At 35.5% G+C, this 13524-nt stretch overlaps 1 protein-coding gene across 1 annotated transcript in view; it reads right to left on the bottom strand.

Annotated features, from left to right (window-relative positions):
* RP1 (RP1 axonemal microtubule associated) overlaps positions 1 to 13524 on the bottom strand; it is a 166073-nt gene that overhangs the window by 59031 nt on the left and 93518 nt on the right. Inside the window, exons 31-35 of the mRNA XM_071449139.1 lie at positions 9606 to 9825; positions 8125 to 8279; positions 5953 to 6166; positions 4453 to 4640; positions 2740 to 2950 (exon numbers count right to left, since the gene is read on the bottom strand). Coding sequence (XP_071305240.1) covers positions 2740 to 2950; positions 4453 to 4640; positions 5953 to 6166; positions 8125 to 8279; positions 9606 to 9825 — 988 coding nt within the window. The remainder of the gene's footprint in view (positions 1 to 2739; positions 2951 to 4452; positions 4641 to 5952; positions 6167 to 8124; positions 8280 to 9605; positions 9826 to 13524) is intronic.

The following is a 13524-nucleotide window of genomic DNA, read 5'->3' as shown; positions in this document are numbered from 1 at the left end:
TGCTTAAATGTAGCTTTATTTCACTGCAGCACTATTTGCTTCAGGGACTCCACCTGGGACTATTTTATTTTTTTTTTAATAATTTAAACTAAGGACTGGGAAAATTCTTATCATTGATGGTATCACTTCATATATGAAGATAAGAAGTAAATCAAGAGTTTTCCCATCCTGGAGCCCTAACACATCTCATTCCTTTCTTCAAGGGAGTTAAAAATGTTCTGCCAGGTAAAACACAACATAGCTGCATTAAAGTCATGCAGCTACACAGACTTGATCTTTCTGGAGTTCCAGGTGGTTGAAAATGCATGAGCTGTCCAGGTGACACTTTGGTTAGCATTTAGCCAATGGCATTTTGCTTTCAGGAGAGTTAGGATAAGAAGTTTCTGCGTTGTTCATTCAGAGTCTGCCTCCTCTGTGTAACTGGGCCATGGGAGCAGGTTTGTTGAAGTCAAAAGGCAACTTGTATGAACAAGATCAAAATATTTTGTTTGAATAAGATCATGGCTGGCCACTTCCATGGGGGTAGATGAGAAAAGCACAGTGCTCACATTTTTACTGCTTTTGTCCATTAATATTTGAATCATGAATATACAGACCTACAAGCTTAGCTTAGAAATGTATGTAGTGCTTCTGCTGAGTCGGTGCTTTCAGCTGAAACTGCTGAATCTATTGATGCATAATTTAAAGCTCAATGTATTCATTGCAAATATTTACCATTTATTTTCCACTATTTAAGGGAAATAAAAGTACACAAAGTAGCCCCTATGAAAGGAGTCATAACTGAAAGGGGATGCTGGGAAATGGGGTAAAAGTTTTTAGGCTGAGTTTGAGAGCATTCTGATTATGTTCTGTATGAACAGCATACCCAAACAACAAAAATCTACTAAGACAAGGTATTCTGTTCAAGTTTTTAATTCTTTGTCTCTTCCCAGTCCTATTTAAAAAAATTCTCTTTCAGATGTAAGCCAACATATTGCAAAACTGAAAGTAATCACCTAATGTTCAATTAAAAAGGAAAAAAACCCCATAAATTAAAGATAGGAGACTAAATACTTTTTTTAAAATTATTATTTTGTATTTCTTGTGTGTGTGTCTATGAATAAAACCAAAATATAACAAAGAAGAAATTTTAGACTGAAGTAGTATTTGGACCACAAAGAATAAAAGTGATATTAACAGTTCCAGTTGTAAATCACTGGACTCCATAAAATGGTTTGTTAGAAACTTTCTAGGCTGGTAGATACTTCCATCTAAAGATTAATTTTTGAGAGAGAGAACACATACATGTCTTTTCCCAGAAATTTTCCAAGAAAAACACCCTAAATCTCTAATATACCTCAATAATTAATTACTTTACATATCAGAAAAATGCTTTCAGACAGTGTCTCCATTTGGCTCTCAGCACCATATATCTTAGCACAACAGAGGCTCTGAGAGGTGTATTTAGAATATTTTAGCATTTTAACTTTGTAAAATTTTTGTAATTTTATATGCAGTAAAAAATGTAACAAGCTTGAATTCAGAAGATAATTGTTCATATTTACAGTCCTTCTTGTTTTTTCTTAAATAAATTAGGGAAATAGGGCCTTTTAATAAGGTCTGGAATTACTATATTCATGAATGTAAATCCAACATATATTACATCCAACACCCAATGTATTTTGAATCTGATGGATCCAAAGTCTAAAATGGTAAGATTTTTCAGTACATGAATACTAGACGACAATTTTTTAATTATGTAAACCCACACAAGACCAGAAATTTAAAGGGTCTTAGCTATTTCCTTCAAGTTTCAACTTTAGGTTAGATGAAATATTTAGGAAACTCTCTTTAGAGAACAGTCTTCAAAAGTCCATGTGGTCTATTTTATTTCTTTTTCTGGGCTGCTTCCATCTTTTTCTATTAGTTTCCATTTAAGCAGAACACTCTTTGTACTATAGCCTCTAGCAATAAACCTCTTAACTGGCACTAAAAGCCTCAATATATGATCTTTACTCTCTCCATCAATCCTCTTTATTCTAATGAGCTGAAAAACTGGGAAGCTTGTCCTTAAGTACTAGTGATCAAGTTATCAGTGTACAATTGGTTGTTCCAGGGGAAGTGTTTGGGGGTGGTTGGCAGAAATCAATTATCTCTCTAGCATCATATCATTCACATGTACTACTAACACCAGAGAAACATGCAACTTCATGTGTATTTTTGTAGAATATCACTTGCTGTGCTATGAATTTCTCATTGACATCAATAAAACACTAGTTTAATTGAAATTCTTGAACATCTCTTATCTGGCTAACAGTGTGGCATTTTAAAAATTCAGCCTTTGTTGTGCAGGGGGTCTGCAATTCTTTCCTTCTTTACTCTGTTTCTAGATCACATACATTTCTTTGTGAATAGGAAGAGACAAATAGTATCACACAGTAGATGAGTACATATTTTGTACTCATCTTCAGCTGACAGACTATTAATTTGAAGAGAGAATAAACAATCAAGAGTTAAAACTGCAACATCATCTAATGTGAAAGAAGCCAAATATTGTGTTTGGTATCATCACTTAGATCATCTCTCATAATCCTCATACCAATAATTTCTCTGTTGTGGTAAATGCATGTGCAAAACCAACACATTCCTTAATATTAATTTCTTATGGAAATCTCCACACAGTATTTCTGGCCCAAAAGAGATATACTGGTATTCCAGAGACAGATCCTGACCCCAGTAACAAAAAAGGACACAGCTTACCAGGCAAAGGCTCCTGATCTGCATAGAGAGCTGGCAGCTCCACACATTTGTCTTCCTTAGGGTTGAACCAGCAGTCAAAAGCTAAATACATCTCTTCCTTTGTGTCTGTGTGCTTCAAGTGCAGTAAATCTAAGTGCCATGGCTGTTTTAACTCAGTGTGTGGGCCAGTTACCTGAACTTTGTATATTGAGCCAATACCTGCCAGTTCATCCTGTGTGAGGAGAAAGAGAAGATGAATGGATCTCATTTCAATTGTGCCAGAGCAAACGTAGTTGGCAGCTGTATGCAACAGTTGAACAAACTTCAGCAGTTAAAAAATTGGGGCTGATTTATAAATAGTACTATTTTCTAATTAACTTTACTAATTTCTAATCAATATAAAATTGATTTAAAAACACAAATAGGTTGTGTGTGCTTGAGGTTTGATATTAAGGAACAAGCAATGGCAGTCGCTGCTGAAATTTGTACATAGAACAAGTCACAATGTTCATAAACATTACACAGATTCAGATTATTTTCAGGCACAGAAGATTTAGCCAATTTTTAAAACTTTGGACAACATTGGAAATATTTCTTACAACCATAAAAACTATGTCATTAAACATAATTTTGAAAGAAAGCTAATCCAGTTTTGAGGGAACATCCAAGGCATCCTTCATCCTCACTCTAGATCATAGATGTTGTATATTAAAATCTTGCATTCATACTTGAGAAAAAAACCAATCTAGTTCTACTGGGGAAAATGCACCATCTCTAGGACATACCATTGCTTGAGTAGGTGAAAGCAGAGGAGGCCTTAGATGTTATAATTAGTGATTTAAATTGAATTTTTTTTTCACTGTAAGGAAAAAAAAAGGGAGAAAAGAGAAGGTGTGTTTTCCTATTCGATACTTCTTGGATTCTTTCCCCTGCTCTTTCATTTTAGGTATGCCCAGAGAGTAGAAGTCCATGTGGCCTGACTTCAGCCTTTCCTCTGACAGGGCACCTCCATCTTCATACTACTTTTTTGTATTTACCAGAGATTCTTGGAAATAGCTTAAAAACCCTCTGAGTACTCCTCATTTTGGATCATGTTTGTGGTTAGTCTAGTCTGCTTAGTTCCTCTTTCACTAAAGAAAAAAGGAGCATCAAAATACAACAAATTATTTCTTTAGCTCAATTATAAAATGCAATTCATTAGGAGGAAAAAGGAAGAGACAATAAATAACAGGGGGAAAAAAGAAACCGTACTCAAAAAACCAGTTCAGAGAAACTGATGGCAGGGATGAATAAATTACATGAGAGAGAAAAGAGAAAAATTAACCTTCTGTGCATTTAGTCTCATTTATGATTCTTCCTTCTCTATCATCAGCCCCAAAAGCTCTACAGTATCCCATGGCATAGTGTATGCTTACAAATTGCTGATTTTTGTGAGATCAACAAAGCCTGTAAATCAGTACCTGCCACGTGCTATACACTGTGATGTGCACCAAGGGACCAATCCGCTCACTTAAACATTCTCAGTATGAGACACTGGGAGAATTTGCTCATTCAAAAACCATTGTTCATGTGTTGCTCCCTACAAACAGAAATTATGATCTGCGCCAAACTACACAGAGGACTTAAAAATCAATCTGGTAGTTTAGTTTAAAGAAACAATTTATCTCAGAATTAAGTGGATTATTGGCTACATGATTCGTAGGGTTTTCTTGCAACAGAGAAAGGTTGAAGTACTTTGATCTGAATTGCTTTTCCTGTGACTTGAAGTGGCAACTTTTTGTGACTCAGGTTGCCGTAGAAGATAAAAGAAAGGCAAATTGGCTCCTCTTCAGCACTCAAATCAGATCCAGTGATATCCATTATCCAGAAACCTGACTTCATGTTGATTTCAGGCAGTTTAGGAGTAAGAGTTGACCTTTTACCTTTAAAAATTATCAAAGAGAAAGGAAAGATGACAGCATGAGAGAATGGCATAATCTAGCAGGACCACAGCCTTTACAGTACACAAACAAAGCTCTTTTTGCAGGTTATGTTGTATCTATAGCAACTGCTCACTAAGAAGAACACATCAATATCTTTATTATATTTTTGTGAAGAATTTAGCAGCTTAATGCTCTTTCTGTGTTTAAAATTTAGTTTCAATGGCATTTTTTGATGCCAATGTATTTTCCCTGTCATGTTTGGAAGTAATTTGTAAGAGAATATTCAGTCAACTTTTAGAGATCTAAGTAATTGTTCTTTAAAGAGCAATCAGTGTTACTAAAGTAAATTTATCATTTAAGAGCATGTAACCATATGTAGCATGCAGGCACCTAATGCAAAATGAACAATTCTAATGAACTTTGCTTGTCACCAGATGTTGCCTTGCAAAATAATAGGTGGTTTAATAGTGTGAGACTGGCAGGTAACCTATAATAAACACACAAAGTTATCTGCCAGATGCTTAGAAGATCAATATCTCCCTCTCTTTTTCTTCATTAATTGTTGTTATTATTCATTTTAGTTTTAACCAGACTAGATGGAGTGAAAATGATTTCATGAAGAGGAACAGCTCAGGAAAATGTACTTTTTTGTACGTTTGTACAAAATGTACAACCCAGAAAAACCACACAACTGAATCAAGGACATCTCGTGTCTCACTTCCTCTGGACAAAGATCTGTGGTTCATTTTCTTTGCATTGAATTCTTTTCACAGGATTGAAGGAAGAAGTCTTTTGCGACTTCTGAATGACTAAAGGTTCTGCTGTAAGCGTTCTTTTGCTAAGTACATCCAGGTTTAGATTTGTGCAAATCATGGCATAGTAGTAGGTGTGAAATGAGCAGAAACAAGCATACCAGAATGGCTGCTTTGTGCTGTGGAATGCTCTCACAGGTAAAGACTAGGCTCATTTCACAGAAGTAATTTTTCTTTAGATTTCAAATGAGATTCTAGGCCAAAAAATAGTACATAAAATTTAAGCTATTTATCCCCACAAGGTGCACATCCTAAGCTTGGCTGTTTATCTCTCATTGAAATGTGCTGTGTTTAATTTGGAAGGCAGGTGTTCCATATGCAGCACATTGAGAAGACAGAATTATACTAATTTTGACCTTACCAGATGTGGCTCTGCTACAACACTAAGATCAAACTGAAAATTCACATTATCAATAAAAGAAGGATACTGTAGACATCTAAATGAGCTGTAGTCAAACACATGTATATAAAAATGGGCAGGCCAGCTTTGCAGAACTTACCAACTGTTACAATCTCACAAACAGTCTCACACAAACCCAGATGAGTATCAAGCCAGTTCCACAGTGGAAAGACCCACTCTTTGTCTGAATCTTGTGATTCTTTGACTGTTACCATCTTGAGGTACATCCCTGCCCCATAGCCTTCTCCATCATGACCTATGACCACTTTTTGCAAATGACTCAGAGAAACAGCTTCCACCAAAAATGAATCCACCTGCAAAACAGGGAAATACTTAATAAAACAAAATTTTGACCTGAACTTTGGGGAAAATATAGGCCTGAATTCATCTGAGAATTCAAAATTTTATAGTCTGATTCTTTGCAAAGTTTAACATAGCACGTCCCTGCTGAATTGAAGAAAGCACACACTGATTAGAAGTAACATTTAATCCTATATTCATCATTAATGATGCATTTTAATTTCATTTGATGTTTGGCCAATATGTATCACTGCATCAATCATTTCCTATTACATTAAAATCTATATACCTCAATTTTCTGACAATCAGTTATGATAAGATTTTGGTTCTAATGAAATTTCTATCTTTCAGGTATCTAGTTTCTAAAGCTTATCATACAAGATAAGCTTTAGATATATATTAATATAATTAGATATAAATTAATATAAGAGAAGCTAGATATATATTAATAGTTCTAAACCAAAGTTAGAAATTCAAAGAGTGTTTTTACTCCAAGATAGCTTTATAATTATTCTCCAGTAGTCAGAAAACCTGACTTTTTGCTTTCCTTACAAAATGAAAATAATTGTGGAGCAAATTGAGTTGAGTAAGGAAGGAAGTTAAAATGAAAGTGAAGAGTAAAAGATGAGAGATGGGAAGGGAACCAGAATGGAGAAGGCAAAGAAAGACACAAGAGAAGTAAATAGAAGTGGCAGTAGATGAGAAAAGGGACCAGAAGAACAAGATAAGTAAAAATAAGAAATGCAAAGAAAGAAATTGTATGCCCCACTACATTTTTGTACGAAAGTCAGATGTTCTGTATAAGGCCCAGCCAGGGGCCAGATGGATGTCACAGTAACTGTGAAAGGTTAGAAAGTTATGAACAACTGGGGTTTGACAGCAATATCTAGGAATATAATTAACACCATGATTCATATAAAAGAATTCAGTAGTAGGAACTAACTAAACTGGATGTCAAAACAATTTAAAAACCAAGATATTAGAAAGCTCATCTCTAAAGAAATACAGTGATTGCCAAAATCCTATGTGTTGTCCCTATTACTTTTTAAATAAAATATTGGAGAAGCATATTTTTTGCTACTAATATTGAAAGTACTTTCATACAACAAAAGGATTTTTTTTCTACTAATAGTCAGAACCTTTCTACTAATAGTCAGAACCCTGCAGCAGATTTTGAGCAAAAATCATTAACTTCATTAATTAAGATATTTTAGGAAATAAATCCATGTATGAAGATAAAATAATTACAACATAGTACTGTCTTCTGTATATAGGCATGGTTCTGAGACATACACAGAAATGAAATTTAAAAATTCTCTCAGTTCATTACTGACTCCATTTTTACCTGAACAAGTGCTGTGGTAATAACCTAATAAAATTATTTCACAGAAAGCTAAGCTTCTCCTTGACAATGGACACTTTTGCATGTGTTTTTTCAAACATTCTTGTTCAGCGAGTGAAAGTCTAATTCCCAAGAGAAGAATTTTATTTATAGGGATTATCTGGAAACACTGGCTTTATATGCATTCTTTTTCTAAGTGGAACTTTTGTTTCTTGCCTAAACTTATTGATATTGAGTTGGTGTTTCAAAGTGGAAATGTGGTTTCAGAAACATCATAGACTGCAAAAGTCTCATGGAAATTTCTCTAATTTTTCACTGATTGTTCAATTCTTTACTCCCTGCTCTATCTTAAATTTGGAACAGAAGAAGTCAGAAGCATGATCACAGAAGGTTCTCCCCTCTAATCTGCTTTGTATCGCTCATGTGAAGCCTTTATTGCCACGCGGGTATGTTCTTGTACAGGAAATAAATAACACTGGCATTGGTCTATTGTGAATATCTGGAAGATAAATTCTGTGAATGTTTCCAAATTCTTGCCTATCTAGCCAGATGTATTCCGGGTAGGCTTTAAGCTATATTTAATGCAGTGCTGACCCCTGCACATATAAGACTGCAGTATGGTGCCATTACCTTATTTCTTTGAAATTTTCTTCCTTTCATTAGAGATGTATCAAGTTTCCTCACACCTGTGTCCCCTCTTTTGCCATAGAGGGTGATATAAACATTTGCAAAAGTCCCTGCTCCCCAGCGGTCACCAATATGTACAGAAACAACATACTTATAGACTGTACAAAAAGAAAAGAAAAAGTTTAATTAAATCTGATTAAGTACAAGCTGTACTTAAAATAAAACTGCAACACAGAATATTTAGTAAGACTATAGGGTTTTTTTAATTTCTGCAGCAACAAAAAAAATCTGCTACAAAATGAATGAAATAATCAGGTTACTCTTTATGAATCTGATCTCTTCATGCTGAGCTCAATGAAGACTTTTCATTCATTTTCTTATAAATTTGAACAAAATTGGACTAGGACAATTTAGACTTATGCATCTAGGAAAATTCTGCCCAACCCTGTTTTATTGTACATGATCTGGAAAGTAAGAACTAACTCATTTGAGTTAGTTCAGGAACTAAACTAAATACTAATTAAAAACTGAATTATCTCTGAAATAGATAATAATTAACACAGCTCAAAGAATAAGAATAAGGTTACGAAGATTTCAATAACAAACAGATGCAACATAGCCTCTGGATGCATGACATGACATACAAGTATAAAAATGTACAAAATGCACTTCCTAACTTAAAGAAGGAAACTATAAATTCTGTGCCTTTATATTGATCCTGTATGAATGAACTTCTACAATGAGATCAGATTTTCTTCCAAGGAAGATCATTTAATTGCATATGGATTCAAGTTCCTACAAAAAGAATAACCAAAACTTTTCAAATGTGTTTTTAATGTACAGTTCTGCAGAATTAACATTTAACTAATGTAACACTATACTTTCTTTTAAGGTCATGAATAGGTTTGAGTATCCATGGATCCGAACTTCTGGAACTTTAGTTTAGCAAAGTAGTCGTGTGTCTAATTACTTTTATCTCAATATGTAACTGCTAAATTTTCTGAACAAATGCAGGATTTATGTAAATCTTCACATTCCAAGGACATCTCTGAGAACTCACAACATGGCAAAAAAGTAGTCCTTAGGAAAAAAAACCCCAAACTTTCTGTGCAATAAGGCTTACTTCTGATACTTGCATCAGCAAGTAAAGCTTTTGTAAGCTTTCTATACTATTCTATAGTAACTCTAGAACAACTCATTTCCATGGCTTTGAATGTGTTCATTTCCCTAAAAGGTCCAATTGTATTGTTCATTTTTTTTCTCATTAAAATCATGCAGAAGACTTAGCAACTGTAAAATCCAATACGCAACTTAACTGGAAAATTAAAATATAATTTTCAGCATTCTTGCAGTGCATATGTGAAGACAGGTGCAACAGAGCCACTGAAGATATCAAATCCAGACAAAGCACTATATATATCTGCAGCACTGAATTATTTTCAAGCAGTTAATTTACAGTGTTTATGTCTTCTTGGTGCTTTTACCTGGTAAAGTTTTCTGGTCCTCAGTGACTGCAGGGAATTCTTTTACCAGCTCCTTATCCCCCCTCTCTAGAGTGAGCCAGCAGTTGCACTCAAAGTTCAGTTCTTGTTTCATACGCAGCTCTTGTAAGTGAAAAGACTTTAGATACCAGCCCTTAAAGCCTGGCACATCATCACAGCTGACTCGAATCTTGTATACTTCTCCCAGATCTCCAGTCTCAACCTGCACCAAATAGCATGAGGAAGAGGGTACTGTCAAGGCTGGTTCACTTAGAAAGATTTTCCCCAATCCCAGTGTAGAATTTCTAAACTTAACAGTAAATGAAGGAAAAGTTGAGTTTGAGGCTGGGATAAGTGTATGACGGAATCAGTCCTTTTTATTTCATGGTATAATCACGGGTGAAATGATCTCCTTTATTATTACTGTAAGCATGATACTCTGTAAGCATACATACTGTAAGCATGATAACTTAGTAGTGAGTCACAGTTAAAATTAGGATGATCTATGCATTTAGGCTATTTAGACAAAAGGTAACAAAGTTGTGACCCTACTGGAGAAAGAGAGCCTTAGCTTACAATTAAAGATTCTAATATCAGCAGCCAAGTGAGGTATTAATTTAAAGATGATTACTGTGAGCTTGGAATTGCAGAATTGTTTAGGTTGGAGAAGACCTTTAGATCATCAAGTCCAACCATTAACACAGCACTGCCAATTCCACCAGTAAATCATGTCCCTGAGTGCCACATGAGCATGTTTGTAAATACCTCCAGGATGGTTACTCAACCACTGCCCCGGTCAGCCTGTCCCAGTGCTTGGCAACCCTACTGGTGAAGAAGTTTTATTAAATTCTCATTTGCTAAATGGTTTTGTCTAGAACATAAAACTACTTTACAACCAATTCTTCATTAGAGGAAAGGGATATTTCTGAAAAAAATAAATCATTTATGTTACAGAAATAGCTGCGTAGCATGACACAGTCCTGTTCCCATACTACACGTGGAAATTCAGTAACTGGTTGCTGATTGTGGATAATTATTTGCATGACATTAACCACAGCATGATAACTCTTCTGAACAACAGGAAGTAATGTGGCAGCCATGCACTGGGCAGCTATAAGAAAGACAGGATGGAAAGTGATTTTGAGTGAAACAACTGAGAACTAGCAATTTTTAAAAGCATTTTTTTTATGAAGTATCAAAATACTTAATACCAAAAAAAATGTTGCCAGTGGCTTTGTTCTTCTCTCATACTGCTGATTTTTCCTCCCCCTCTATCAATCACAACTTAAGATTTGGTGTCTTTCCAGTGAATAAATCCATTGTACACCCTATAGCATCACAATAATAAACTGAAATTAGCTTTACACAATCATGCCCTAGCTCTGACAGCACTACCAGCAGATTGGTTCCTAAGACAGAGCACAGACCTAACAGATCAATTTATTTTGCTTCTCAGTAGAGCTCTGAACGTGACAGCCCCTCACTGCTGACCTCGCTTGCTTAAAGGTAGTTCATGCACAGGGAACACAAGCATGTAGGGGAGTATCAGCTACCTCATTCTAATTAGAGGGGTACTAAAAAAATGTGCTTTTGTCATTTTGGGAGAGCTGGACATCATTTTTAGTAACTGGTATGCACATAAAGAAATAGTAAAATATCAGCGTATGAAGAAGAATAATTAATTGAAAATAAAGCTACCTGTCCAAACCATTTTACAGGAATTTTATGACCAATTTATGATGCAGAACTTATAAAAAGAGGCCTTTGGTAGGAAGGAATTGCACTTGATGGATTAAAAGAGCCCTTCTGGTCTGAATTTCTTGAGGTAAGTATTATAAATGGTTGCCATTCCACTCCTACACAATTTCATGACTCAGGGCATTGTTTAGGGAGCAGGGAAGAACTCCTTTCCATTGCCTATATAAAAGCCCTGGGCTGCTCAGAACCTCTCAGCTCCTGAGCTGTGACTGCACAGTACCCAAAAAGGCCACCCAGCAGCAGTTATACACCAGGAAAGAGGGCACCAGATTGTCCTCTCTCTAAGCCTAGCCTGCCCTGCCTGTCTCTGTGCCATCGTGCTGACAGAGATCAAAGGTGTCCCTGACTCAGTCCCCACTCCTGCACCTGGAAAAGGGAAATGAGGGGGCAGTTTTGCATCAAGATTTTTCATTCATGCTGTGTATGTTGCAAAGGATATAATTAGCTATGTATCATTAGCTGTGGTGGACTGAGTGGATTAATTCCTTGCAAAATATGCATTCTACCTTATTAAATTTAACAGGAATTATTTGGGTTCATTGAGAGGAGAGTGCACAAGTTCTTCACCCATCTAAACTACAGTTCTTTTCCAGACAACAAAGTCACTGCTTCTTCTCTTTCAGAACCAGACTACCAACTTTTAAATTATTGCCTGCAGATTTTTTTTCTCATGCAGGGATCCCATGACTGTATCACACAGCTATTCTAAATACTGTGAACAATTTATTCCATAAAGCTCTGTTTGGGAGTTGCAAAAGTACAGAACTTGGTTATTTTTATGTGACAGGGCAAGCTGTAACTCACATTTTACTTTGTCTTCTGCTACCCTAATTTGCAATTCACTAGGATTCTAAGTTGTCATAAATACATGTGGTATAATCCTTGTGGTAGGAAATGCACAGAGGAGATTTATAGGAAAATAATTCCAGAATACAGGACAGAGTATTTAGAAGCCACAATTGTTCTGTTTCTAGAATCACAATCTCAATTAATTCCCTGACTGCCATTGAACCAGCAAGTACTAATAATCATACTGTTTATGATCCATGGAATTAAACACCAGCTATTTTCAAATGAGTATATTAGATAGTTCCCCTTTTTTCATGGATTTGTGTTTTCACTTACAGCTGTGGCCAGCATTAGCCTTTTTGCTCAGCTCCATCATTGTACCCAGCGCTGCCATTACATCATTCTTGCAATCTTTTTCTGACCAGTTTGGTACAAGCTTTCCTTTGGAATATGATATTCTATCTTGGGTACCAAAATTGTCTGTTCCCTCCACCAATGTCTATTAATGGATGCAACATGAACTTTGAAGCAGAGGCAGACATATAATCCATCACAAAGCATATAACCAGTGAATGTCCTGGTTTTGAATATTTGCAAGAGGATACTTTACCTCATTCATTATTATAATTTTCTAATTAATTTTTCCACATTTATTTCTTCTGAATAGCTTTTTCTAATATTCAGAACTTGAAATCTTAGCTGAGTTGGTGTGATTTGTCACATACTAAAAAACACAATATGTTTTCCATTACGTGACTGAATCTCTAAGAGTGAGGCTCTTAAAACTAGGAGGAGACACTGGGTTTCTTAAGATCTCAAAGACTGGTGATACAGATGATTAGAAAATTGCATAACATTTTTAAATCTTTCCCTCTTCAACTCACACAGGGCTTCTCCAAGACATCATGCCTAGGGTAATGAAAGCCTTGTATATTTTACTGTTTGGGTGCATAGTTAAACGTAATTCCTTTTCATTCTTTTCTCTGTTAAAACAAAAAAAAACCCAAACAAATCACACACACCCACCCCATCCATAAATTATTCTAGTTAATAGGGTTTCATCAAACCTATTAAAATTCAATTGGACAGCCATCTGTCATAAACTCCAGAAATCCTTCTGCTTGTTGCTTGGAGCATCATCTCATACTGTGGAATTGGATTATTGTATTATGTGATTGGAAACTTTCTGTCACCTTCTTAATCCTTAACACAAAATACATTCAGAATTTATTGTGTATTTACCAACAGTCCTACTTGAAGAGCACTATTGCTCATTTTGTACAACCCATGTTAGTGCTTTGGACAACAGTTTTATGCATCCTAATCTCACACCCTGTCCCATGTATTTTAAGATTCTCTGGAGAAAAGAATGTGC

The sequence above is a fragment of the Agelaius tricolor genome, unplaced genomic scaffold, assembly GCF_023055355.1.
Source record: "Agelaius tricolor isolate 1412-34295 unplaced genomic scaffold, bAgeTri1.0.p SCAF_2, whole genome shotgun sequence".
Classification (NCBI taxonomy): domain Eukaryota; kingdom Metazoa; phylum Chordata; class Aves; order Passeriformes; family Icteridae; genus Agelaius; species Agelaius tricolor.
The sequence above is the reverse complement of the archived record's forward strand: the minus strand, read 5'-3'. Positions and strand labels throughout refer to the sequence as shown.